Genomic DNA, 27,140 nt, shown 5'->3' with positions numbered 1-27,140 from the left:
ACGAGACATCTGTGTAAAAACCCGGAAGTCTGGCTGAGTTTGGTTAGATTTGAAATCAAAGATAATTTTGTTTCACTTTCAGTTTAGAAAAATTCCTGGAGGGCCCTGGAGGTAGGGGCGATATTCCAATGCCCACGATGGAGGAAAGCCAACAAACGAGCTCCCAAAGAAGGGCCGAGATATCTAAACTTTTACCGATTCGGGCCTTGAATACAAACGAAATCAACCAAAACACGTCTTGTTTTCCTGTTAGTGACAGGCTGGTGCTGGCTTCGGAAATCTGCAACAAAATCTTGCAACTTAAAGAAAAAGATGAAGGTGACAAGTTTGTTGTCATAAAAAGCAGTTATGGATTTGGAAAAACTACTTTGTTGAATCAGATAGCTGATGAAGTCACTAAGAGAGGGGGTATAAAGCAAAATGAAGTCTGGGCTCTAAATTTTGATCAGAATTCTTCAATGGAAACTATTTTTGGCTTCTTTGCTCAGAAGGCAGAAGTACACGGACTTCAACTGGAACAGCAAATGTTGAGAAAAACACATTTAGAACTCAAAAGAAGACTAGAAGCAGCTTTCAAAGTGCTTTTTTATTGCAAATTACTTATCTTAGATGACATAGATGCTAGTGATTTCTTCGACTCTGCATTTCTGAATGAAATTGCAAACAAAGATTTGATAATTTGCTTTTCTTGCATTTACTTTGCCAAAGACAAGTTCTCAAATTGCAGTGTTTATGAAATACCTTGCAGAAATCAAGCAGATGTAGAACTAGATGCTGATTTCTATAAACAGCTCCTGCTACAGTATGGCGGTAAAGAGAAGGAAAAGCTAAGTAGCCTAGCAAGAAAACTTGGGCCACTTTATGGCAAAATTTTTATCCTGGCAATCAATCAAGGAATCTTGAATCTTGAGGAAGAGCAGGAATTCATGGTGCTTTGTTCAGAGAAAACCTCTTGCAATAAAATGATTGAGTGTTTCTTCTCAAGACTGTTTAGCCATCTGACATTGTTTGATCAACAACTGCTTCTTAGTATCTCAGCAATAAGAGTGCCTTTGCCAATTGCTGATAAAAATATGTTCAAAAATTTAGTTGAGCTTGGAGTTTGCCAGAAGATCCAAACAGCAAGCAAAAGATTTGCCATCCAATCCCTGAACAGTGTTAAACAGATTATCAGAGCACTTAAACTAGAATGCCAATATGGTGATGATGGAAATTCTGAAAGGCCTGACATGCTCTTTCTCTGGATGCTTTTGCTTCCGGATATTCTCAAAGATTTGATCAAAAAGGCAGAAGATCATTCATGGCCATTTGTGCCTGAAGCTTGGTAAGCCCTACTAATAGGAAATCAGTGTTCTTTTTAGAGCTTCTATAATATTCAAAATATTAGAATTTATGAATTAGTCTAAATTTAGAAAAAAGTTTTCAAGGAATAAGCCCGAATGTCTACAAGGATTACGGTTGCCATTTCAGTGTAGCATTTCACTGTAGCAGTGAGCAAATAATTTTTGTAATTCAATATATCACTTTATAGCATGATCGTTTATATTTATTGTCACAGAAATAACTGAGCCATAAATCATACCTAGGTAAGCAAGACATTGTTACTTGGATGCATCTTTATGTATAAATTCTGAAAGATGTTTAAAGAATATTACTTTTGATTAGGCAGTACAAAGCTGTGATTACAGAGCAAGAAAGATATAACCTCAAGGACATCATTCATCAAAGAAATAAATTTGCTGACTTTGAGGAGATTGAGATACTCCAGGTTAATTTTTTGTGCTTTACACAAGGCTATGTACAACCTTTAAATTTAGGGGCCTACCTTTTGTCTGCCACTGTAGTAGCCATTTTGGGGCCCCACAGTGTTGATCATATTATTGAACTGAATTGTTTACATCATTGAACAATTTAATTCAATGATGTGATCAAAACAGTAGGAGCTGCATGCAAGCTAGCTAGGGGAAGCAAAGGATGGGTGAAGAATGTGATAGAACTATGAACACCTTTTGATAAACACAAGATCGAATTTCTCATCTAGAATTTTCTCTTTTGATTTGAATGGATTTGAACACTGAAATTTCAAAATATTGCAATGGTACAAAGATGCAACAATGCTTCTTGTAAAAACACAGACCTTTAGTATTACCCCCACTTTTTAGCATTTCCCTAACACATAGGCGGGGAAGGTCATTGGGTGCCAAATACCCACTTTTATATAGTAGGCGTAGACTGCCTCAATGGTTCATGCCAATTCATATCCCAGGCCCTTAGTTGCAAGAACTTGGTAAGTATGGCCCTCATTGATACATTCTTGCATAACTGGGCCCTATTTGAATCAATCTCAACCCCTGGAATCATTAAAATGTAACATCCGGGAATGCAACTCTTAAAAACCTTTCGTCTGTTTGAGTAGTCAAGCGAATCATTTCATGAATTAGCAAAGGAAGCGAGAAGCAACTCATGTCGAGGCTGATCACGGGCTCCCTTACTAAAAAGTAGGGTTAGTTGATAACATATAAACCCTCAACAGAAATTCCCTTCTGATTCCTGATACATGTTTTCGGAAGAGAAAAGCCAATAGGTATAACCATGAAACTAGACGGATGAAGTGATGTGGAAGAACGTGTACTGGGGGTATACCCCCTCAATTTTTGCCAAAGGGAGTATAACGACATCTTATTCCTTGCCCCTATGTTTGACAATGATTATTGGCCACAACACACAATTTCTACAAATTTTCCAGATTTTCTGTTATCTGAGGTTAAAACTACGGCTATTATTATATATATAAAATATTCGTAATGAAAAAGGAACTTTGTCGGTATAGATTTGCTCAATGTCGCTCGAATTACTGACCAATACTTTTTTCAAACAGGAATGCCTGTACAGTGCCTTGGTTGACAAGAATTACAGTTCTGCAGCGGCCATATTGTTTGTCATGGATCGTTTTATCTATTGGCAAGGGTCATCGAAGTACTTGATTAACCTGACAGATTATATTCAAAGAAACAGCATTGGCACAGCAATCCCGCCACAAATTGTCATAAGAAAAGCACGCATAATGAAGAACGAGGGAGACATTCAAGGTCAACTTTGATTTTTTTCTGAATGTATCGGCTCATATTAGCGTGATGGGGGTATTATGAGGGGTGGCTGAAGGTCTGTTTTCAATGACCTTCAATGATCTCCACTTCTACGGAGACATTTTATTTTGTGTTTTAGATTTCATGCCTTGCTGATTCAGGCTAGTATTTGCCTAAGGTTGCTAAAGCATTCTCTGTAGACAAGCATTGCCAGAAGGCAGCTTCTTTTTTACAAAACCTGAAGAAAAGCAAAGTTAGCTTGCCTACTACAAATACATCGATCCTGAATAAAGAGGATTCCATAGCCAGAGGCTCGAACAAAAAAAGGCTGGCTGCCAGCCCCAAGCCTAATGTTAGTCTCAGGATACAGCTAAATTAAGCTCAATCAAATCGAAGAACATGTTATAAAGACAATTAACTCTGCAGTACTATTTAGTCAAGAGAGTCCCTTAACGATATCGAGGACCACTAAGAACAACCAGTCTTCGAAACCAGAGCAGTCCATAAGATTGCACAAAAAAACACGGGTCTTTAAGATCTACTTAAAAATATTGTGTTTTTTAGTATACAGAATGCATGTATTGTAGGATAATGTATTCTTATGCATATAGGTGCAGACAAGGTCTTAAATTCATTAATACAAAGTGGACAAGGCGTTGGACGTTGGGTTTATAAGTCAACAGCGGACTACAAGCTTGTTTCGTCAGTCTGCGTGCAAATCAAAGGAGATATTTACAGAGGATTGGGTCTATGGGTTGAAGCAGCAAAAGACCTCATCAAATCGATCATTGGATTCAAGACGTTACCCAAAGCTGATATAAAGGGCTGGGCATCAAGTTTGTCTCTCTTGGCTGATGCCTACCAATACATGCCTCTGAAAGACTACACGGAGCAAATGAAAATGAAATTTAGCCTCTCTTCGTCACATCCAGTCTTAGAGGCTATCAAATGTGTCAACGAGGCTGCAGATTTGTCAATCTATTCGCCATTGTTCTACGCAAAAAATAAGGTATACAGACTTTACTTGATACCTTGAAATAGCCATCTCAAGAATACCATAAACCTTATTTGAGGGCATCGTTTCTGGAGAGCCAAAAGCTGTTCAAGTCCAGAGCTATAATCAAAATATCGCTTGAGTGTGAAAGATTTCTCGGTTATGAAAATGTTTTATGGCAAATAGATTTCATGATTTTCAACCAAGAATTTATTTTCTTGGACTCCAGTGATAATTTTTCTTAAGGCTCGCGGCACTGATTGGAGAACTATACCGGTATTGGGCCTGCGTTTTTCTGTTTAGCCTATTTCGATCCACAACTGGGTATTTATTTTTCATCGTGTTCTTTCGGAACCTTATTCTGACGTTTAATGCTCTGAGGAGTGTCAGACGAAAAAGCTTTTAGCCAATATGTTATAAAATGTTTGCTTATTTCAAAGCCACTTTCAAGTTCTGTACCGCAAAAAACTGTTCACAAAGAATTTATTTCTAGCGCTTTCACGTGAAAATTTTAAATTATGTTGTAAGCTTATTTGTCTTTTGTAATTCGATGCATAACACATTAATGTTTCTCTTCCTTAAAAGTTGAAAATATTTATGTTATTTAGAGGCGTGCTGGAGAGCTGATGTACATATTTTCAAGAACACTTCCGGCATATTCTCAAGAACAGTTGTATTATTTGCAATGTGCAGCAACCGAGCTTATGTCAGGCCTACAATGTCATACCAGCATTGCAAGCCTTGAAAGCCGAGAGCAGTTTTATGAGTTTGTGTTTTGCGCCTACAAATTGGCACAGGTAGTGAATGAGCTGAAGAAACTGCAATTAGAGATGAGCCTGAAGGTGTCTTTGAAGAATACAGGGACTGCTCTTATGTCGTTGTCAAAGAAACTCTATGAACGCTACTGTTCTTTCCCCGCGAGAGTCCAACATGATAAACAATTTATTATGTTCATACAGTCAATTATGGCAATGCTGAACTTGCCCAAGATCCCACTACAGGAAATCTCTCTTCAGAAAAATTTGCCAGAAAAGGTACCCGAACAAAGTAAAGTGGATCGCGAAGAATCTGAAACGAAAGAGAGATCACTCAGTAAGGACCAACCAAAGTCAAGAATGGGACACGATGGAAGCACAGGGGAAGCAGAGCCAAAGTCACCTAAACAAGCTGATCGAAAACATCTCAAAGAAGAAAACTTTTCATCCATAGGTGTTGGATTTTCTGAGCAAACAAGTCATATTGAACGAGTTGGATTTCAAGACCAAGCAACTCTAATGACAGAAGATACGGAAGAGCTTGGTGCCACCAACGATGCATCCGGCAACGATGCAAAAGGTTTCTCCAGGTCGTATAATACTGCTAAAACAGAAGAAGATTTGGAGACAGCAGACGGGGGCTATGAATCTCAGTTACGAAATGCCACCACTGCCTCAGAAACAGACGTTGTTGTTGATGCATTTAAAGAGTTCGTCGTAGTTGATAGAGATGATGCCGAGCAATTCCGCAATGCCACTACTGCTTCATCGATGCAGACAGACGATGGAATTGAGGAGCCACGTGGTGTAGAAAACGAAGAAAGTGCAGGATCTGGCGAAGATTCAAGCATGGCTGACATACAAAACGAGGCTACATATTTGACTGAAGAAGATTTTACAACAACGGAAGATTTTAAAATGAGGCTGAGGACAACTCTAGCAACTATTGACGATCACATGGCTACGTGCGAGAGAGATCAGCTTCAAATCGAGGATGCTCTGAACATAATTAATCAATCGCAACCAAAGGTTCATGGTGAGTGTTCAAACTTGTTATTTGATCATTGAATCCAATATTTGCAATAGAGACAACGGCTAACGATAAAGATTTAAGTTTCTCGAAAGTATGCATTTTATAATATTGTTAATAAATGATGCTTTTTAGCTTTGAAGTAAATGATTCCCTCAGTGCTAATATCAACCCTAATACTATTTATAGTTATCTACTTTAGAAAAAGTAAATGTTTCAAAAAACATTTTTGTTTTGAAATATTCCCTGTTTTCAATCCATTTTCAATTCTGTACCTCCAAGATAAGAATTATGTAGTTCTTTAGTTATAACACTGTTTTATTCTACGTTGCGTTCTGTTTATATTTACTTATGTATTAAGGATGTTTATTTAATGAGAATTATCAATATGAAACTGAAACCAAAATTGTAAATTTGACGAAATCAGGTCATCGAAGTAGGAATTTGTATTCAAGAAATTGGAGCTCGTGAGTTTGTTGACAGCTAAATCTCGTTCAAATGCCCCTACCAATGTTCAGTTCTCAAGGAATTGTTCAAAATAAAAAATGAAACGTTCGATACGAGTCACTTGCACAATGTTCATGAAAAAATGTCGATCTTAACAATAAGAATTTATCATTGTCTAGGAAAAATCATTATCATTATATAATTTGAAAGAAATGTTTGCTGTTTTTATCATTTGAGACAATATATTGCCCTTTCTGCCATTTCCAAAAATAATTTTAAATGTAAAAACTGCCGAGAGTTGCTAAAAAATTCCAAGGAAAAACGTGAGCCCCCTCTATTTCAGAGTGCATAAACTTTATAACATGTTTGGATGTGCATTTTTAATTGATTCTGCCAAACGAAAGAAAAGAAAGTTAAACAATTTCTCACTGATTGTCTGCCTATCTATCTTCGAATGTCATTTCTTCACTGCTGGGATTTTACCCCTTCTCTAGCAGTCTCAACTGTAACAATTGTAACGATTAACCTTGAAATTGTAGATGCTGTAGTTTGGCGTTATGATTCAATAGCGATGAAATGGTTTTCGATGGAAACCTTGGCATTTATCGGCAATAAACTGGTTCTAGGGGAAAAGGAAGGTGCCTGCAGGGATGCATATATGGTCGAGTACTTGAACCAAGAGGAACCATTTGGAAGGTATCTATCACATTAAACACACTTGTGACGTTTATTTAGAGAATCGTTTTCTATGTTTTATTAAGTCATATTCTGTCACAAGCAACAGTATCGTAGGAAGGATATTGAGAGGCACTAATGTTTGGGAACAATAAGAACAAAAAGGATTGTTCATAAGAAACAAAGGTCTTTCAATACTTTTGGAGGCCCCAAGTCCCTCAATAGCTATAGTAGCTACGACCCTGCAAACAGTCAGGCCTGATCATGAGTTTTACGCTTCACATGTATCACAAGACTGTTTTAAGAATATTGGTAAATGAAGTTTAATGACCAAGCTCGTTTGACGAATATTGATTATTTGAAATCACAGGTAGAGGCCAGGGGTGTCATCTTAAAAAGTTAGGAAGGGGTCTGTGGTGTAGGAAATTTTTAGAAGCCACACCCAAGACCATACCCATGGTTAAACCAAGTATACTTGCATTAGTATTGAAGATATTCAAACTATTCAGCGACTCAAAAAGGAAGACAGAAACTGCTCATTCGAGGCATAATAAAAGGTTCCTCCACATTGCCAGGTAATCAATTGTTAAGGGGGTGGCTGAGCCTCCCTTCTACGGCACACCTGGTAGAGATAAGATTTATTTTCTGAAAAGTCAAACATATTGTAGGAGCACTAGCTTGTTGAACTTCAGCAAAAATGAAAGCAAATTTGCTATTTCAACCTTAATGATTATTAATGATTTAGTAGATTAAATGGCCATGCAAAGGGGACATTTTTCTATGAAAACTGCTACTTCTACCAACATAGGATTTATTTGTTGCAGAAAATGTAGAGAGGATATGTGCTGTGATAAATTGCGCTTCTCAGAGCAGTATTCACGTGATAGCGCATTTGATTTTGACCATTGATCACAACACTTATATCCATGAACCGCCACGTCCACTGTACATTTACTAATGCCGGCAAATATATGCTCTCTTGGATATTAACAAACATTTTACTCTTGTGAACATTTTCATTCAACTAGATATGTTGGTAAGCAGTATAAGATCGAGAAGTACAAAGACAGGCCGAAGTCCATGCAGCAGTACAAACAGGATGTGATCTGCCAAGTTACATCTCGATATTATGCCACCAAGTTCAATCAAAAAATTTATCAGAAAGGTAACGATCCTGATATGTAATCAGCTGAAATTTTCAAAAATTTTATCAAAAAGAACAATTAAAAAGCCTATTCTTGGGATTGCAACTTGAATCTTTCTAGTCCATTGTCTCTGACCATCCTTTGGGTCATCTGCCTTTTTGATAGTTTTCTATTACTCTGTGCTATCTTAAAACTTGGTTCTTGTTTTCGATGCAGTAGAGTTATTGATTCGCCTAGATCGGTCTGAGTCGCTTGTTTTGTGCAGGCTTTTTCTATTTCCCAGCCTATAATATCTGATTTTGATAGCCAAGCGAATGAAGGAGGGGCTTCGGGGGAGTTGAAAACTGCAGAAACCAACAACATAAGAAACATTGTTCGGGAGATGAATCATGCCCGTCTTCCAGACATGCACTAGCCCCCAGTTTCGGGGTCATTGCACATGCGCATTATCACTTGAAGCCCTGGCAGGATGTTCAAGAATTGTGTGGTCGCAGACAGAACAGCTGTGCGAATACTGTTATTAATGCGCATGTGCTATGACCCCGCAACACTAATTGGTTAAAGACGGTATTGTTTCGATACAAAGGAATCTCGAATCCCGAACAAACCAACACTGTTTAACATAAGGCCTCTAGATTAAAACTTTCTACCAATCATTGTATTTCCATATAAAAATCTTGTTGATATATTTGATAACAGATAAGCGGTAGATGTTAAATGACTGCTAAGTTTTAATGTTTTGAAATATTATTTGAAATTCATGTCCTTAACAATTTTAGTGATGTAAACCGTAATGGAAAGCAAAAATATTTTTCGTGGATAGTTATTTCAGTGTCACGGTACGACAAAATGTTTGTAAGATCAAACGCGAAATCTTGCCCATAATTCTCGATGGCCCGAAATGAAGAATAAGATCAGGTGAATGGGATAAAGTTACAAGAGATGAAATGTGGAGATACAATGGGATGAGTTGAGACGAGTTGAGACGAGATGAGATGAGAGGATTTGAAAAGAACTTTGATGAGGTGAGTTTGTGGAGCTGAGCGTGAAAAGTCGATAAAAGATCCGGAAGATTTTGTTTATGAATCGACAAGAGATGAAATGAGACGAGGTTAGGCTAGGCAGGTCGAAATTAGTTTTGGGAGATGTGTTAGATGAGGTGGGACGTGACAAATGAGTTAGATTACATGAGATCAAAAGATTTGAAATAAGATTTCTGAAGATTGTGTAGATGAGATTGTATGGAATGAATTTTAAAAACATTTTAGATAAAATGAGACAGGGAGATCAGAAAAAATGAGATCTGAAATGTGTGACAGGATATGGGATTTGATGAAAAGGAATTAAATGAGATCGAGAATGCGTCAAAATCGAAATTCCTCTGTTATGAATTCTCGTGTTGTTTCGTGTTGTGAGTAAATACTTATCAAATAACTACAAATTACGTTTCATTTATCTCTAGGTTTATTATTGAGTCAAGTGCAATTCCTACCCGCTGTAGTTGTTGAGCTTTCGGATGTTGATAGCGACCCAGAGAGATATTTCAATGTTGAGCCATATATGGCTGGAAGTTTCACCAAAATTACAAACAATTTTAAATGGGTGATTAAGGATAATATCCAAGGCAAAGAGCTGCTGTTGGCTTTCAGTCATTTTTCCTACTGCATCTCAAATGGAAAGATGCTGATAGTTGACATTCAAGGATGGACAAGTGATGACAATTCTGGTGTGACATTTCTCACCGATCCACAGATTCACACCCCGGACAAAAAGGGTTTTGGCTCAGCAAACAGAGGTCTTGATGGGTTTAGCGAATTCTGGGCATCACAGCACCCAAAATGCAACGATGTCTGTAAAGCTCTGTCTTTAAAGAGACCATGAAAAATTTTTGCTGAACGTTTTTTTTGGAAGTAGGGTAGGCATACAATTAACAAGAAGAACAGAAGTAAGACCGTAGCCCAATCTTCGTTTATTTTACCTTTAATCTTGATTGCAGATCTTTTTACCAAAAGCTTTGTGAAATAGTTAGGGATAGCTGCTGTAACCTAGGAACTCTCACTAACGAAAGGCCACTAAATTGATAAAAAAATTCTTCAATTGTAAAGGGCCGTTTATTCCAAAATACGGTGCGTTTAATTTGCTTTTTGTTTTCAACCAATTGACGACCGTTACGTAGAAATACGATAATGACCAGACGAATCAAAATGACATTCTCAACCTAACGTGTAAAGCTGAATTTTCTTAATACTGCGATATCCTTGCGAAGACTTTTTTACTTTTTGGTGTTTTAAGCTATAAAGTTGTCAACTTGCATCTTTCGTAGTTAATGCAAAATCCCAGGGACCTCAGATTGTGCACGATTTTGCTGGAATTTTGGCTGCTTTTTCAGCATATTAGAGTGTTGCCCTCTATCCCCATGCCCATTCTTTGGTTCACGGGGTGCTGATTCCCCCATTAGTCCTGTCAAATATACTATACGTCATTATTTAATTCACGTATTTAAAAGCTGCATTTGTGATTTCTAGGACTGTAGATATTATGTGAATGAGAAAAATTTATAGCTCGGTGCACTTTTTTCCTTCTTTCTCCGCCAATCAGTGCTGCCATCAGATTATGTCTTAAAATACACGCTTTTGGTACCATAGTGGACGCAGCAGGGCGGTTCCAAGTTGCAACGCCGAGGTATAAGCTTCATGTGCTAGGAGGTAACTGAACAGTAAACCTCCGAGTTGCAACTTAGAACCGAATGTAATTTCTGAGTCCAAAACAAAGGAAAATTGGTCTGATAAAAACCTAAGCTTACACCTACAATGCATGCAGGGTGAGAGGTCGGGAATGTAATTGCCAAGACTAAATCCATCAAGAGTTTTGGGGAATGGCGTTGTTTTCTGCCATTGGAATATTTGTTCAATACATCACATGAGAATAATATATTTGATGAACAATTAAGCAGTTTAAGCGCACCAAAGACAAATTGAGTGGAGGTCTTGCAACTATAAAAATTAGACATTTGACAATGTGAACAGTATAATGTATATTTTACGATATTTGAGAGTCACCTGCGCTGTGCCGATGTTATCCGGTGTTTTCTCTCGATACCCTGGGTGCCAGAGTCCCAACAATTTAGTTCCAGAATTATACTTTGAAAACAGTCACAGAAAAATTCATTTGAGCTAGGATGGAAAAAGGAGTCTCTTCCCTTCCCCTTCCCGCATCCACACATTCCTTGCCACCGCATCGGTCTACAATACTTTCTTCCCGGTTTTTTTTTAGGCTCTTTGATAAGGTAAAAAGTATTGACTCATCAATTAAAAAAGTTGGTTTACCTCAACGCTCATGTCTTGAACCCATACTATTCCTCATTTATATCGACCACCTCCACGTGCTGTCCAGAAATTAAGTGTATCTCTGTACGCCTTTAAAATGAACATGGCATTTGTTTCTCTGTGGCCTTTAAGCAATTCTTGAACTTGTGTAGGATCCCTGTTGATGGTCTTGTGAAGGGGTTGTTGACAAAGGCTCTTAATTTCCACAAAACGCATAAAGTGTATCTTTAAAGCACCGACTTACCATCATATTCAGATGAGCTAATCACTAATGAGTCCAACATCATGCTCTGCAGGTCTCTTACGCGCTGGATCCTCAAAACATGCCAGCTATATGAATTTTATGAATACATCAACTGACCTAGAAACCATTCCTAAGAAAAGCTCCAATAAATGTACAGAAATGCAACTTCTTCAGAGCTGTTATGTCTTGGAGTGGCCTGTTAGCTAAATAATGCAGACAGATTCCCTGATCAGCTTTAAAATGTGTAATATTTAATTGTAAATAGGTCTTTGCCATTTTGGTTTTTTATCGTAGATGTTTATTTTAGCTACTCATTTAAAACTAATGAAGTGGGTTTTATGATATTGAATCGTAGTTAAGTTTATTTTTTTTAGCATGATATTTTTTGTAAGTTTTTATAGCGGAGTGTTCCTTCCTTGAAAATCAGCATTGCTATGTTGTTGCATTCCCTTGCTATCTTCAAAATTTTTTGGGTGGGCTACTGAAATTAGCTTACAGTTTCGATAGTAAAGATTTTTTAACGTCATTTTCCATGGGAACTCTTGCCAGGACATTTGTCATGTTTTCAGACTCATTTTGCAGAACGAAATCTATCCAGAAATTTGTTCCTTGAAAGGGTCATGATATTTTCTTTGGGAGGCACATTCCCGCTGTTCTGTCGCTTTTGGGTCCAATTCCGCTTTTTATTGCCCGCTTACAATTGAAATTTAAGAAGGTTTGAAAACGATACCTTTTTCTCTATTCTATGACGTTGGCGCAGGCATTAAATTAGGAACCAAAGGATTTGGAAAATTCCTTCCTGAAAACTGCCAGGTGGGCACTCTGTGACACTAGTAACTTGACACTAGACAACGCAGAGAGAGCGGTACGAACGACCAACGTGCACGCAGCAAAGGTTTACGATTTCTCTTTAAATTGAGTAGAAAATGGTTCGCTACGCCAAAGCCTGTGGATGCTTCTCACTTCGTTATGGAGTCATTATGATTGCATTAATCGATATCGTAAGTCAGTTTTTTGAATTGTGTTGATAACAGAATTGCTCTCATACACCCGCTCGTTTACCTGGGTCTTGCTAAAGTGCCCAACTTAAAAAAGAGATTTAAACAGAATATCATACACCATAAAAGGCCGTCCAAAGTGAAGAAACTTTGGGTTCGAGAAATTGCAGTACCTAATGTTTGTGCAGATCCATCGCGATGGTTAGTTCATAGGAATTAGGCCCTACCTGTGTTGTTAATTGGCGCGCGCTTTGACAAACACGAGGGTTTGTTGCCAACAAAAATACGGACATATCTGAAAATGTTAATCCTGTCACCATTGGTTAGAAGGGTATTTTAACAATTATTTTGAAGCACTACTACATGACTACTGCAAGCGATCTCAAGAGAATCTTTCCCAAGGGTATTATTGTCTGGGTATGGAATAGAAAAAAGGGCCTCTTTTGTTGTCTGTAAGTACGCCATTGTTATTGCAGTTGTTTGGATCAAGGGCCAGTCTGAGTCTTTATTTCAATTCTTTATAAAAAACCAAGCTTTTGAGTTTGCACTTTCCTTATTTTTTGTTTCATTTCAATCTTTAAAATATTGAAAAGGATTCTTACATTCCAAATTTCACAATGTTACACTTTTGCATAGAGTACCAAAACGCATATTACACCGCCACTGTTTTTAGGTTTTCCTAATTAAGTAAACATACCGTAAATCATTGAATTAGCTCCCTAGGGGCTTATTTATTTTCAAAATTTTTGGATGGGGGCCTATTCGAGGGGGAGGCTTATACGAGGGGGGGGGCTTATGAAATTATTGTAGACATTAAGTACACATTATTAAAAGACCTCGTTCATTTTAGTGGGAACTTCTTTATGAACATTTAATTGATTACTACCAAAAGTATGAATTTGTTGTGGTAATTCAATAAAACATCATATAGGCAACAATCATCAAAAAGAGGGGTCCAATTCGAGAATTTACGGTAGCAGTGGGGGCATTTCGAGGGGGGGCTTATTGACAATTTTTAGTTCAAGGGTTGGGGATTATTCGACGTGGGGGGCTTTTTCGAGGGGTGGGGGGCTTTTTCGAGGGGGGGGAGGCAATTCGAGGATTTACAGTAATTCACTTCATTAGTGCTTCCAGTACCATTTTCTTATCATTCTTGAGCTTCTAAGTTGGAACCAAAGTGCAATCCTCATTGATATGATGAAATTGACTCAGGTAGTTAAGTCCTTCTTCACCATGAAACTAGCCTAATGTTGCCCCACTGTTGTAGAATACGTATCACCTTACCCCTCAATTTTATGAGCACATCCCTTTTGAAAAGCATAAAGTTGTTTTATTTACAACTCAATCTTTTCAGATACTCTCTGTCTATCTGCTATCAACTACAGCAATGGACACGACAAGAGAAGCAAGGGAAGGAGGCAGTAAGGGCCATCATTCCAATCAAACTGGCACAAATGATAACAGAACAGCAAAATCGGATCATAGAAGGCACCAGAGATTTCAGGCTCAAGCATTAAGTATTGTAATCATCCTGTTAGAAGTTGTGGCCATACTTTTTGCCATCGCCATGATCGCTGTTGCTGTTATGAATCAACCAAAGTACAGAAAAGTCTTGCTTGCTTGGGTTGGATGGACTGGCGGGTCAGTGGTTGTAATGATCATTGTGACAGTTGTAATGGCGCTTAAAGCAGTTTTTTCGTGGATTGAAATCCTAATAATTTTGGTCTTTGCTGTATACCTTGTTTGCTGCATGTGGTTTGTTTATTCATATTATAAGCTGCTTGGAATACTTGGTGGTGAAATGCCTGCTGAACACGATGTTCTTAAAACACAGAATGATGATCAACTGTGAAACATTTTGAAAAAAAGTAAACAGTAATATGACAGTTAGCTTTAAAGAGATGACTTCATAGTATCATAAAGATCTCAATACATTTGGATACCAAGATTACTTTTCTATTGTTCAGGCATGTTATTTTATCTTTTTATCAGTGATTGAGGGTTTTTAATTTGTTAGAAGGTTTTTCGGGTAACCGAGGAAAGGAAGGATTTAATATATATATAAATAGTAGAGGGGGTGTAGAGGGGTAGCGAAATCTGCAAATTCATTACTTCTTATCGCATAATCCGAGAATTCGCAATTTTTTATTGCATAATCCGCCAGCCTGTAAAATTTTCCCATCAAATGAGCAGTTGTTTCTTCACGTTACAAGCGATGGCAGAAGGTAACAATAGACTCCGTTTCTTCGTGCAAAAACCAACTAGTGTTTTTTTAAAATTGTACTAGACAGACAACCCAGAATCCACTCCGAAATCCGACATCCGCAAGAATCCCTGTATCCAAAAATCCGTTTAAACAATCAGAAAACCATATTCCGCGAACAAACATGCTATCAATCCGCAGATTCGCAGACCCTTACACTCCCCTAAAGTGGCTAGTATAACCCAGACTTTAAGTCAATATTTGAGATGTACTACTTGTAGCTTTACAACTCTAGAACCGTTTTACGTTTCAGCAATGTATTCATATCTTGAGCATGGTGCGCACAAAGAAGACCCATCGTATTCATGTTGTTTACTCTCCAATTCTTTTCTGACACTGCAAGCTTAGACGAGAGAATCCAAGCTACTTTGATCAAGTTTCACTAAGCTTTTCAACAAATCTCCCATTCATCTTTTCTCTTTTCTGGTTTGGTTGCGCTTCCAATAGGTTTTGCTACGAAGTATCTGCCATACCTCTTGCCATTCTGTCATAGATATCTGTTCAGTAACAAGTTATACCAACCGATCCCAACCCCTGACCGTCCCTATATAACCTAAGGAATTTTTGCATAAAAACAAGTGTCTCCTTCTTAGTGTGCCATTGGTGACAAAACATTGAATTGACATACCGTTTTTCATATTAATTGTTGCTACACAAATCAAATCTGTTGCTAGAACGCCCTCCTTGTTAAGGAACTGTCACGTGAAATGGTGTGCCCTATCTGTCTGTAAACAACAAGGCTTGGTTGCTTGGCCAGTGATAGCAATAACTAGATGTACCACGTATTGAGATATTAAGAATGTATAGGGACATTAAACAATTTAGAATGCCACCGAACAGGAAGAAAATTTATCAGTTCATTAAAACTTGTCTCTCCAGCCTTATTCCTTTGAGTAGTGAATCTGCTGTGAATTTTCTGAGATCTAAAAGCACGTAATGACTCCTTGTCAGGCTAACGAGCTCTGTCCCAGAACACAGAAGACAGGACAAGCCTAAGTTGAGAAAACTTTGTGACCGCATACCACATCCTTTGGAATGTTGAAATACACAACCATTTAAAAACCACTGTTTTTTGCAGTAGCCCAAAAAATTAAATCATGCGAGATTTTATAGGACAGAAATTAAATTCTTGCCTCGTTATCTTGTTTGTTTTTGGTAGGAAAATAGTTTTTGCCAGTTTAAAATGAGTTTGCTGTCATATCATTATCAAGAGGTTTCAGCTTTCTTTCTGAAGTCTTCGCAAATAAAACGTGTAAACTTGACTTGTATGACCAGGGGCTCTGAGGCATGTTGGAATGAAGGAGGGGCAGTGGCTAACTTAAGATTCAAAGCAAAAGATTCTGGAAAAAGGTCTTTGATTTTAAAAAGTGGGGGGGGGGAGCAGGTTTTATGTCGAAGAGCAAGGTTATAGTCTTTCTAGCTAACTTGCAAAATGTTGGCTTCTAAAGTTTCCGCACCTCCATCTCTGAAATTCAATCTGTTTCCACTTCATTGTCATAGAAACCACAGGCTACTGATATTTACAGTCATCTGCAGTTAAACACACTTGGCTTCATATTGCACAGCCGTTCTCAACAACCGTATAATTTACAGCTGCCTTTTTGGCATCGGCATACGACCTTTCTAACGTTTAAATTTTGTTTTTAATTTGAGAAGACAAAATGGTTTGCTACGCAAAGTCCTGTGGATGCTTCTCACTTCGTTATGGAGTCATCTTGATTGCATCAATCGATATCGTAAGTGAGTTATTTCTCTCCGTGTTGTTAACAACATCCCTTTTCTTGTACATTCAAATCGTAAATTCGAGCTAGAATCTTTGAAGACAATCTTTTTTCAACTTCACCTTTTTATGAAGATTTTTTTTAACAGGATTCAGCTGAGGGGAGTCTAGCCCCCCCCCCCCAAATAATTTCCAAAATGAACGATACGAGAAATTGCCTTACTCTTAGCTTTTAGCATGTTTAGCCTCCCCCTTCAAACTTTTTAGCCCCTCAGCTGAAATCTGTAATATGCTCCTAGGTCCTTGCAAAAGAAATCTATTTCCTGTTTTACCGGGAAAATATTTTCATATGGGGAAATATTTTCTCGCAAAGATGGGGCGTTCCGTTGCCAGAACGAGGAGGTCTTTTGCCACCTAGGACTGCTTAGTCGGCAAATTTTTTGAACTTGTTGGCAAATAAAGAATGGCTCACCCACTTTGTCGGCCAATGGAACCTGGAACCCCTCCCCCTCTCCTGCACGCAGTTTTCTCCTTTAGCAAATCTAAATGAGGTGGGATGTCCGGTTTATGAGATCAACGGAAAATCGCTTTGCCGCGAAAATATCCGCCTGTTGATCATTTAAATTGATAACGTCATCAAATGTAGCAGTTGCTAGCCTCGGTTCCAGACCCGAAACTGAAAGTATTGGAGTCTATTTGGAGTCTGGGGCTCAGGCTAAGCAGTTTTAATTCCATGGATTTTGAGTGACACAAATAATTTTATATGTGAATAATACAAAGTCCAAATAGAGTCTTTCGTACTCTTGTGCATTCTTTGTGACATCTTGGTGAAGTCCTATGAAAACGGCCATTGTTGGATGACATCGCGTTCCTGCCACAAGAAACAAAGCTGAAAATTGCCACGCATGCGAGAAGAAATTTGGAACTTTATATTTATTGCAATATAGTAGCAATCATTTATCAAAAAGGTACTGCAGAGCTTATTACGGACAGATTGCTCGAAAACTTTTGGAGGGGGGAGGAGGGAAGGGGAGGGGGTGCTCAATATGATGAAAGCAAAAGGGGTAGACTACTCTGTCAAAAATTTGCTCTTGAAAAATTCTTTACTAAAAGGTTTTTTCAAGATATTGTGGTAGTGCAAAACTATTGTGGATTGGAGCCGAGTTAGTCCACTTAAAAAAGAAGGCAAATTTTTGTGTGTTTGTTACCGAGAAATCTACTACTACCTGATAATTTTATTTAGTGTATTTTCATAATGTGCTTATAATACCTTGCCTTTTGTATTGATTATTATTTGGTGGTAATCTGACGCTACGTTCTGGAGACTAAAACTTGTCTAAATATGGAGAACCATTCTCCATGCCAAAGATTCGTTTCGATGCTTACCCTGCATTCAAATGCACAAAGGTGTATCCCTACAAACGGATACTTTTACTTTTAGATACTGGCTGTCTATTTGCTGACAACTTCAGCAAAAGATATGACCAAGGAGGAGGTAAAGAAAAGCCCGCATCTCAATGGAACTGTCATAAGTGATAACAAATCGGCCAATTCAAATAGTGGAAATCAGGCACTGATCATTGTGAGCATCGTTATACAAGTCGTGGCCATTCTTTTTGGCATCGCCATGATCACTGTTGCGGTTATGGACCAACCAAAGTACAGAAAAGTCTTGCTTGGTTGGGTTGCATGGACATGCGCATCAGTGGTTATAATGGTCATCGTAACAATCGTAAGGGCACTTACAGAAGTCATTTTGTGGATTGAAATCCTGATTACACTCTTCCTTGCTGTCTACCTCACATGCTGTATGTGGTTTGTTATGTCATATTATAAGATGCTGGAATGATTGTGCATAAGTTTCCTGATCAGAATAGTGTGTTTGGAAATTAGAGTGCTGTCGAGTTAAAAGCCTATATAGGAGAAGATCTTCTTGAATTAACTTCTCAACAAGACATATCTGCTATCGAAATTATATCATCAATATATTGCTTTAGTTTTTTAACTAGTGACTAAATATTCGTTGTAAGAGGCTGTTACAGGTATCTAGAATATGCATACCGGTATTTGGCCTTCTATCAACGGTATTCGGCATTAGATATTCATGTATAGTAGTTATACGACTGCAAGTATGTTTTACTCGCTAGCAAAAATGTATTTTGTTTTTATATTTGGCATCTACAAAGTACGGTAAACTCCCAATTATGCAAACTGGAACTTCACTTCTACTGCAACTCTGTGGGATGGTATACGGTTCGTTAAAACCTCAGCACTGCTTTGCGGTGCGCTTCTTGGTGACATTGCTTAAAGAGACTGTCGAGTCTCTACCTATGCGCAATTCTTTTCACACTTTACTGCCTCCCACATGCATTGCCACTGACTGCCTAAAGCCGCATTTACACGAGCAATTTTACTTTGGCAATGTTCCTTGACAAGTTTCTTTTGCCCGTGTAGATTATGAACAAGTTTTGTTTGACAATTCTACATATTTCGTGAAGAAAGATGAAAAATCTCTTTGACAATATCTATCTGCGTTATGGCAAGCGGAGTTTATAGGTTAGTTTCGGTTTTCAAACGGGGCGCACGTAGCATGAGCTAAAATGGCTCCTTTAACAAAGAAGGAACTTTTATTCGTGTGTGGGACAGCTGCAGCACTACTAATGTACAATAAATCTAAGAAAAGAAGACAGTGAAAGTGGTGGGTTCAGCCTTGGGCGAGCCATCGTCGCAGGCAGATCAAAGGATTAGCAGGAAACTTGATTGGAGAACTGAGACTCACAGTCCCAGGCAGTTTTCAGAATTTTTTCTAGTAAGTCCAACGGTTAAAATTTTTTGTTTGGAGTCTTCGAAAATTTTATTGGAAATCTTAGCAGGCAATAATGTTTCATTGGTGTACAAATTTTTGAACTACTGCCTTTTGCATTTCAAAGGCTTTGCAGAGCTTCTATGAGCTTTAAACTTATCAAGTTTACTTGTCAAGTCATCTACACGGGCAAGTTCTGCATATGATAATTTTCTACTTGTCAAGTGTACTTGCTGAAAAACTGGCACGCCAGCTTCTGCTGTTGTTGTTGTTGTTGTAAAATTATTTTAATTCGATATAAAAACAATAGCTAACAATATACCCATAAATAATAATGTTAACTAATCAAAATCGAACATAGCTACCAACTAGTACATTAAAGTAATTATAGATACTAAGTTAAAGATTAATTTGCATTTACTGGCAGAAGCTGACGGGCACTACATTTGCAAATCGGTCCGTCCCATCATTTATTTGATTCTTAAAACTTTTCAAATTTCTCCGGATTTCAGATCATTGGGTGCCTTCCAAATCTGTGGCCCAATTGACATAACACTTTTGGACCCAAATGTTGTTTGATTAGGTCAAACATGGGCTAAGTTTTTTGCATTTCTTAATGAATAATTTGACGAACGTAATTTAAAAATACTCTGCATTAAAGGTGGGTTCAGCTGTTTTACTGGTTTGAATATTTAAATGCACAGAATTTTTTGATGAGCAACGAGCATCGTGCATTTGTCTGACTTCACAAGCAGATCGTTATACGAACTTGTATGATCATTTTCTTTAGAGAAATTGTAGGGCGCGTTCTTGTATCTGTTCAATTTCCTGTAATGATTTAGAAGATTTGTGTTGTTTTTCCTAAGAATTGTAGCATGAAATTTTTCAGAGTTTGCAATCGTTTCATTTTGTTCTAACCACGATAAGGCAATTCCCGTTTTTTTTGCAAAAAAATCGCGCATGTTTTTAGAAAAATAAGCAAGTGTATTGTCGTTTGCATAATTATAGAGCGTTGCTTGTTTTATGAATAGAAATAAGTCATTTATGTAAAAATCGAACAGGACTGGTCCTAGCACAGAGCCCTGGGGTACACCAGACATAACCTCTTGAAAAGAACTGTATGAATTATTTATCCGAACACACTGTTTTCCTCTTTTGAGATAGAAATAAATTAGAACTAGAGCATCTTCATTAAATCCATACGCATGTAGTTTGGCGATAAGCAAATCACGTGGGATACAATCGAAAGCTTTCGAAAGATCCATTAAGACTGCACCAACGAGATAGTCATTGCCAAGGCTAGTCTTCCAGTCCTCTATTAAACGTATCAAAACATGCTGGGTTGCATACGTTTGTCGATACGCAGCAATGAAGACTGAAAGTCTGTAATCTAAAAGTTGAGCCAATTGATCTTTTAAGATTTTTTGATATATCTTTGAAAAGGCATTGAAAACACTCACTGGGCGGAAGTTTTTTTCTAATGTACGATTTGATTCCCCTTTATCTAGTGGCCAAACTGCCGCTTTTTTGCATCGTTTGGGAAACGGAAATTTCGAATGCTACAGTTTATTGCCGTAGTTAAAGTATTTGTAAGTTCAATTGCTGCTAAGGATACAAGCTTCGGGGGAATTTGATCTTCACCAGTAGATTTGCTGCCATCCAAGGGCAACTTCTTGACTGCCTATCTCTTGAAAGTGAAAGTAGTCAGGACTTGCTCTGGGCTTTGAATAACAGCTAGGGCACTAGGATGGTTTTTATACTTATCAAGAATCAAGCGAACGATTTGGCGGTCGTCAGAAATTCCAGTATTTTTCGCAAGGCTAATGTGCTTCTTACCGCTGGATTTCTCTACTATATTCACATAATGACCATATGAAATTTTTCTGCCAGTTCTTGGTCATCTGTTATGACGGTATCATTTTTCACAGGAGAAATATCGCTGGTTATAAGTCCTCCTTTATTTGAAAGAAAGGTTTAATAAGATCCCATAATTCTTTATTTAACATTGTTCCATGTCTAGTTGCTTCCTTAAAATGATTTTTAATCGCCTTCCGTCTTTAAGAGACACATTTATTTCTTTGCTTCTTGAAATTAATTCCATTTTCTACGGTAGGGTTCTTTTTTTAGCCTTGATCTAGTATAAATTGCCTTTTGCAATTGCTGATTCATGAAAGGGGCAGTATTTCCACTCAGAACTTTCGTTTTTAAAGGAGCATGTTGTTGTCTACAACTTTTCGAAAGGTAAACGAAAGATTCTTGCATCATTTAAATAATTTAGCTGATTGAGTTTTCTGGAGTTTAAACATCTGAGCAATCAATATTTTTTTTCTATCCTAGAATAGGAAGGAGCGAATCAAAGTTTTGAATGGGCCTTTAATGGACACATTATGAAGGTCCAGATCATGGTTTTTTAGCCTGTGATCCAGACCCCTGATTTGAAAGTAGAGGGATTTTCTTTCAAGCTAGTGGTCTGGGACACAGGTTAGGTTTTAATGCATTTCAAGCACTAATTTGACGGTTGTTGAGGAAAAACGATACTGAGGAACGACTAATAGCAGTCTTATCAAACCTAGAATGACCCAATTCACGTTTTGTCAACTTAAAATTGGGAAACGATTTACGTTTTCTAAGAAAAATTCAAAGAATTGATAGTGAAAACGGAATCTGAGATTCCAAACTCCACCACCCTGTTTCAAAGTTACCAGCTTCAAAATTAGATCATCACACAAAAGAGAAATATAACAGACTTCTATTCATTGGTTATTGCTAGGCAAGAGAGAGGGGAGAGGGACTGTGTGATAAGTATATAAACAAATATGGCGTATTGATGCATAGATATGAAATTTATATCAAAGTTGTATTGACACTTCAACTATGTCAGTATCCAAATTTATATCTAGATCTATATTTATCTTTATTTTTCAGTGGCGGAAATTTCGGGTGTGTGTGTGTGTGTTGGGTGGGGGGGGGGGGCAACCGCCCCCAATTTTTGCCAAATTGTCGGTTTTGTTGGTAAAATTATGCCATTTGTCGGCAAATTTGCTTGCTTTTGTGGGCATTGCCCCCCTCCACTTGAAAAAAGAATTTCCGCCATTGTTATTTTTGTATCTATATTCCTTGTATATCAGCATCATCTTATTGTACGAAGTAGGAAGGCTCGAAATAGCTGGTCTGTGTTGAGGGCTCTTGAAATTTGAGGAGAGGACCATGTTGAAGCTTAACAATAACACGTTCGACAAAAGAGGACACGACTTAAAGCGAATGGTAGAACACTTTCCCCCCTTCCTACAGGTCCAACTGTACGAGTTTCACCTTTTTTCATTATACATTCCAGGGCCCGCTCCACGTAATTGAAAGTGGGGGGGGGGGCAAGGCTAAAAAATAGGGGCCAAGGCTTCTTACCCTTTTACTGCAGCTTTAAAACTACTTGCTTTGCAAAAAAGGGGGCATGACCCACCACCCAGGTGGTGTGGGCCCTGCATTCGTTGCTTTTTGTGAATTTTGCTTTAGCTTCTCTCGAAACGTATCGTATGTTTGAATATCATGATTTTCAATTTCAATTTCTAAAATTAATGAAGGTAAATAGGGTAAATGGATAATTTTTTCCAATGTCATCATTGGCCTCGTCTTGGAAACCAGGTCACAGCGCAACAGGAACATAGTGACACAGATAGTGAACAGTGTACAGGTAGGAGGCGTAACCGTAACGAAAGGCCAGCTAACAACAATTCATGCTCAATTTGTGAAGATAAAGAAGATAAAATGGTTCGCTACGCCAAGTCCTGCTGTTGCTTCCCACTTCGTTATGGAGTCATCCTGGTTGCAGCAGTCGACATCGTAAGTAGCCTGTTGTAATTATCATGGTCCGAATGTCTATTCGAATGTCTATTTGAATGTCTAAATGAATGTCGCACGCTAAATAGCGGAACCCCCCCTTTGGCTGGAGCCCCCCCCAAATAATTGTCAAACTGTAGTATGTTTCCTTTATAACAGTGTACTGAATGGGAAGGAGAACAATGGGCAGCCCCCCCAAATATGAATTTCATTCCGAAGGCACTGGTCTTGTATACCTGTTTAGGTTTTGGGTTTGGAGAATCAAAGGGCATAAATATGGGTGGTCCTCTTGACTATTGCTCAGGAACCAGTATGCCGAGAATTTTTTTTGAACAATTGAATTCAAACTGAACTACTGTATGTTTCTATCATTTTATTAGTAATGTGTGGTTGTAGAGGTATATACAATTCTCCACACAAGGTAATAAATTTCTGCACATATATTGCACGTTGATCATTTGAGTTAGACATCTTGTAATATGTGTTGTTGCAGGGTTGGCCTGATAAGCATTTATTTGCAGGGCTGTGAAGCAATTTATTTGTAATAATGTGTGGTTATATTATGGTAATTTAAAACTTATCCAGGACTTAATATATTTTGTCTGCATTTGAATGACCTAAAAAAGTTTAACACAGAAACAAAAATTTCACTGTTTATTAAGGGGGGATGGGGGTGTGAAGGAATGGAGCTCTGGAAACTTACGTCAGAAAACAAGGGCAATGCCATTAAGAAAATTTTATTTTTCATTCATCAGAAGAAAGAAAGCAGGCCAAAAAATGTTTATTTAAGCCAGTGAACTGGTGTTCCTTAATTGCAACCTTATAAAATGCAATCAGTTGGCACACACAAGCATGCCAGAATATCTGGCTGTGAATACTGGGGAAGCGAACATTCTGACCTTACACAGCCAAGGTCTCATTGAAAAATGGTTTACTCAGTAGCGTAGTGAGGGGAGAGGCAGCAAGGGGAAGACAAGCCTCCAATGGCAAAATTCTCCTTGAAAAAGGGCATTTTCTGGTGTTAAAATGGGTATGGACCCCAACATTCTCTTGCTCAACTCCCCTTTGTCTCCTGGTCTTACCAACCTGGGTATGCTACAAGACTTACTTTGCAGACTGGACACCAGCCACAATCTTTGAGTCTCCCTATATTAAGATCCCTCCATGATGTTGGAAAACCTACATAGGCTAACTAGTAAAATGGATTTCTTGCCCTTGTACTTGACCAACAGAATCAATCAAATCATGTAATATTCTGTACAGAATATCTGTTGTTTCGCACAGTTCAAATACTTGATTGCAGCTCATTCATTTTTCCTGACATCCATAACTTTTTACTGGTCAGGCCACTAGTTTAATACATGTTTTTTTCAAATGGACTAGGAATGTGCTGCTTGCAGCCTGCACATGTAGCTAATACGCAGAAATGCAGAAAGGCATTGAAAGGGTATTTCCAAAACTTTACTGGCTTTCCTTACTTTTATCTTTTATATATCTTGAATTTTTTTCAGTTTCTTGAGCACACGGGATGCAATAAAATTAATGTAAAAAGGGGACTGACTTCTTAAAATACAGACCTTTAGAAACCATTGGTGGATACAAGTTATGGGATGGGGGGTTGTTCCAGACCCCTGCTTTAACAAATATCCATAAAAGCATGTTTCAATGAGTGTGCTGTTTGCACCCCATTACATTTCACAAACCGTTATATTGTTTGGAATACAAGGCAAAATTGCTGTCACAAGCCAAAGCAAGTATGGATTGATTACACAGTACTTATCATGTTTTTTGTTGTGTTCCACTGTGTTTCTCTAATATATCTGTCAGTCCATTTCGTAAGAAATAACCCACGCGAGTTGCCCATCGCTCGTGTGATTTCTCTTGCGCGAGCGATCGCTCTAATAGTGAAAGCTCGCGCAAGAGAAATGTTAGTTTGCGGTTACATCAAATGGAAACAAACGGTTATGATGACCTTTTGTGCACTCCAAGAAAGAATAGATACCAAATACAAATGTGCAGGGGCGGATCTAAGCAACAATGATTGGGGGGGGGGGGGGGTGTTAGACACTAACTTTGGTGCCACACCCTTCAGGTCACTTGTAAATTATGGAAACGTCCATTTCTAAAATTTCGTTTTTAACTTCAAGGTAAAGACGATAAGAAGCAGTGGCGTAGCCAGGTTCGGAAGATTGGAGGAAGCACTACGTGCAAAAACTGATTCTCCACAGTTTTAATCAAATATCTAAAAATAACAAACAGGATTCAAATGTTTTAAACTAATTCCGTTCTCCTTGGAGCAAAATCCTTGACAAGCATTTCAGAATCTAATTTTTTTTAAGGATTGAAGCGCTTTAGCATTTTAGTTTCTATTTTATCGGGATTGTCTAAAGAACGTGAAAGACTTTTCTATTTATATCCTATAACATGGGATAAATTGTTGAACATTCTGTAGAGTTATAAAGGAGGGTCCCTGTGCGAGCGAAGCGAGCAGAAAATTTTTGCGACGACGCCCTTCAGATTAGCTTGAGATACATTTCAGAATATTTCTTACAATCGTTTGCAGTCTTTAAAAACGTTTTAATATTGTCTGAAATATAAAGTCTCCCTTTATGGTACTAATTCTATTGCAGATTTGTCCTTTTCTCAGACACCGACTTTCTGAGCGGCCGCTCCCCTTGCCTCCCCCCGCTACGCTACTGACAAGAAGATAAATACTGATAGCAAGGAGATAAATAAAGTAAAATCTTGGCGTTAATTTGTTACTGCTGACTACCAAAAAATGGTTTTTACCGAATGGAACCACATTTACCGAAGGAGACAGAAATATTGGGGGGTGTCGCACCCCCTACACCCCCCGCTAAGTCCGTCCCTGCCAATGTGCTTCGTTTATGAACTTTATGTAAATCATGAAGGTCATAGACGCTTTTGCCGGATGATCGCAAAATGTTGTTAAGAATCTGACGTAGATTCCGCGAACAGTATTTGTTTATCTGGTCGTGTTTCCCGCGAATATTCCACCATTTAAACTTCTGACTTCTGATAACAAGAAAAAACAAAGAATATAAGGTCTCTTCGAAAGCCTTTGCTTTATTTACCGTGCATGATTTTCAAAATTATTGTTTTGGCGTTCCCCGTACAGAAAAAATACTTTATAGCCTGGCTGCCCAGAAAATGTCCTAAGTGCTATTGTAGTTCAAATACAAGTACCTACAGTATTCCTAAACATTCGCTGTGGAATTGATTTTCAAATGCATTTTTTCGTTGAGATGTGGTTAAGTCAGCTTACTTATATTTCCTGTGTTTTCATTTATTGGCTTTGTATTGTCTATGTCACTTGCTTTGGTCACAAAGATGACTGGAAATGTGTTAATTAATAAGGCATTTCTTCCTCAAAATTTACTGTTTAGCACGAGCGATCAATGGCTCGCATGGTTGGGTTTGGGCGAGTGCTGACGCGATCGCGAGTGATCGCTCGCGTCAAACGAAAAGGCCTGATCTATATAAAGTTTGCTTGGTCTCTTTTTGATGAGGTCTCCCTACACTACACTTGTCCAGCCTACTGGCACTAAAACTTAACATACTACCCAATGTTTCTATCCAAAGACCTTGCAGCTCCTTATTTCAGGTTCTTTAAAATCAGCATGTCTATAAGATTCTGCTCTACCGAAGTCTTTGCAGAAACATTCTGAATTCAAGACTGTATGCTCTTGAATTCACTGTATGATTTAAAATCCTGATGGAAATAAGTTTAACAAAGACATGGCATTGAAATTTCTTCCTGTCTCTTGTCTCTTTGGTGTGATATGTGACCATTAATTCT

At 38.1% G+C, this 27,140-nt stretch overlaps 3 protein-coding genes across 14 annotated transcripts in view; all 3 read left to right on the top strand.

Moving 5' to 3' along the window:
* The first annotated feature begins 1 nt into the window (after window position 1).
* On the top strand, window positions 2-15,265 carry LOC135692242 (alpha-protein kinase 1). Of its 2 annotated transcripts, XM_065210319.2 has the most exons (9): window positions 2-1,324; window positions 1,666-1,768; window positions 2,879-3,089; window positions 3,698-4,095; window positions 4,689-5,871; window positions 6,852-7,008; window positions 8,016-8,152; window positions 9,595-12,703; window positions 14,055-15,265. In XM_065210319.2, the coding sequence occupies exons 1-8, from the start codon at window positions 129-131 to the stop codon at window positions 10,011-10,013; spliced, it is 3,804 nt and encodes a 1,267-aa protein (XP_065066391.2). In that variant the 5' UTR covers window positions 2-128; the 3' UTR covers window positions 10,014-12,703; window positions 14,055-15,265. The 2 variants fall into 2 exon arrangements, with proteins under 2 accessions (XP_065066391.2, XP_065066392.2); XM_065210320.2 differs by lacking the exons at window positions 8,016-8,152; window positions 14,055-15,265 and having other exon boundaries at window positions 9,595-9,782.
* A 1,096-nt stretch (window positions 15,266-16,361) lies between these two features.
* On the top strand, window positions 16,362-21,321 carry LOC148958606 (uncharacterized). The gene is made up of 2 exons (XM_089112128.1): window positions 16,362-16,699; window positions 18,125-21,321. Exons 1-2 carry the CDS (start codon window positions 16,625-16,627, stop codon window positions 18,530-18,532), a joined length of 483 nt encoding a protein of 160 aa, XP_088968254.1. The 5' UTR covers window positions 16,362-16,624; the 3' UTR covers window positions 18,533-21,321.
* Window positions 21,322-22,944: 1,623 nt separating this feature from the next.
* The window catches only part of LOC135691733 (uncharacterized), a 109,128-nt gene continuing 104,932 nt past the window's right edge, over window positions 22,945-27,140 (top strand). For 5 of the 11 annotated variants that reach the window (XM_089112064.1, XM_089112065.1, XM_089112063.1 and 2 more), the window contains exon 1: window positions 22,945-23,323. In XM_089112064.1, the coding sequence (XP_088968190.1) occupies window positions 23,078-23,323 (246 nt within the window). In that variant the 5' untranslated portion in view covers window positions 22,945-23,077. Of the gene's footprint in view, window positions 23,324-25,467; window positions 27,138-27,140 lie in introns of those variants that run through there. The other 6 variants (XM_089112059.1, XM_089112060.1, XM_089112061.1 and 3 more) reach the window with 4 other exon arrangements.

This window comes from Rhopilema esculentum, chromosome 13 (genome assembly GCF_057945365.1).
Source record: "Rhopilema esculentum isolate cy_ngs chromosome 13, ASM5794536v1, whole genome shotgun sequence".
Classification (NCBI taxonomy): domain Eukaryota; kingdom Metazoa; phylum Cnidaria; class Scyphozoa; order Rhizostomeae; family Rhizostomatidae; genus Rhopilema; species Rhopilema esculentum.
Note: the sequence above shows the minus strand (reverse complement) of the source record. Positions and strands in the feature narration are given on the sequence as shown.

What these genes read in the sequence shown, in the direction of transcription:
- LOC135692242 (XM_065210319.2), top strand. Translation starts at nt 129, where the DNA reads ATGCCCACGATGGAGGAAAGCCAACAAACGAGCTCCCAAAGAAGGGCC. An exon ending in ATCGCAACCAAAGGTTCATG is followed by an intron (nt 5,872 to 6,851) that starts GTGAGTGTTCAA and finishes TTGAAATTGTAG; the next exon opens with ATGCTGTAGTTTGGCGTTAT. An exon ending in CAAGAGGAACCATTTGGAAG is followed by an intron (nt 7,009 to 8,015) that starts GTATCTATCACA and finishes TCATTCAACTAG; the next exon opens with ATATGTTGGTAAGCAGTATA.
- LOC148958606 (XM_089112128.1), top strand. Translation starts at nt 16,625, where the DNA reads ATGGTTTGCTACGCAAAGTCCTGTGGATGCTTCTCACTTCGTTATGGA. An exon ending in TGATTGCATCAATCGATATC is followed by an intron (nt 16,700 to 18,124) that starts GTAAGTGAGTTA and finishes TTTTACTTTTAG; the next exon opens with ATACTGGCTGTCTATTTGCT.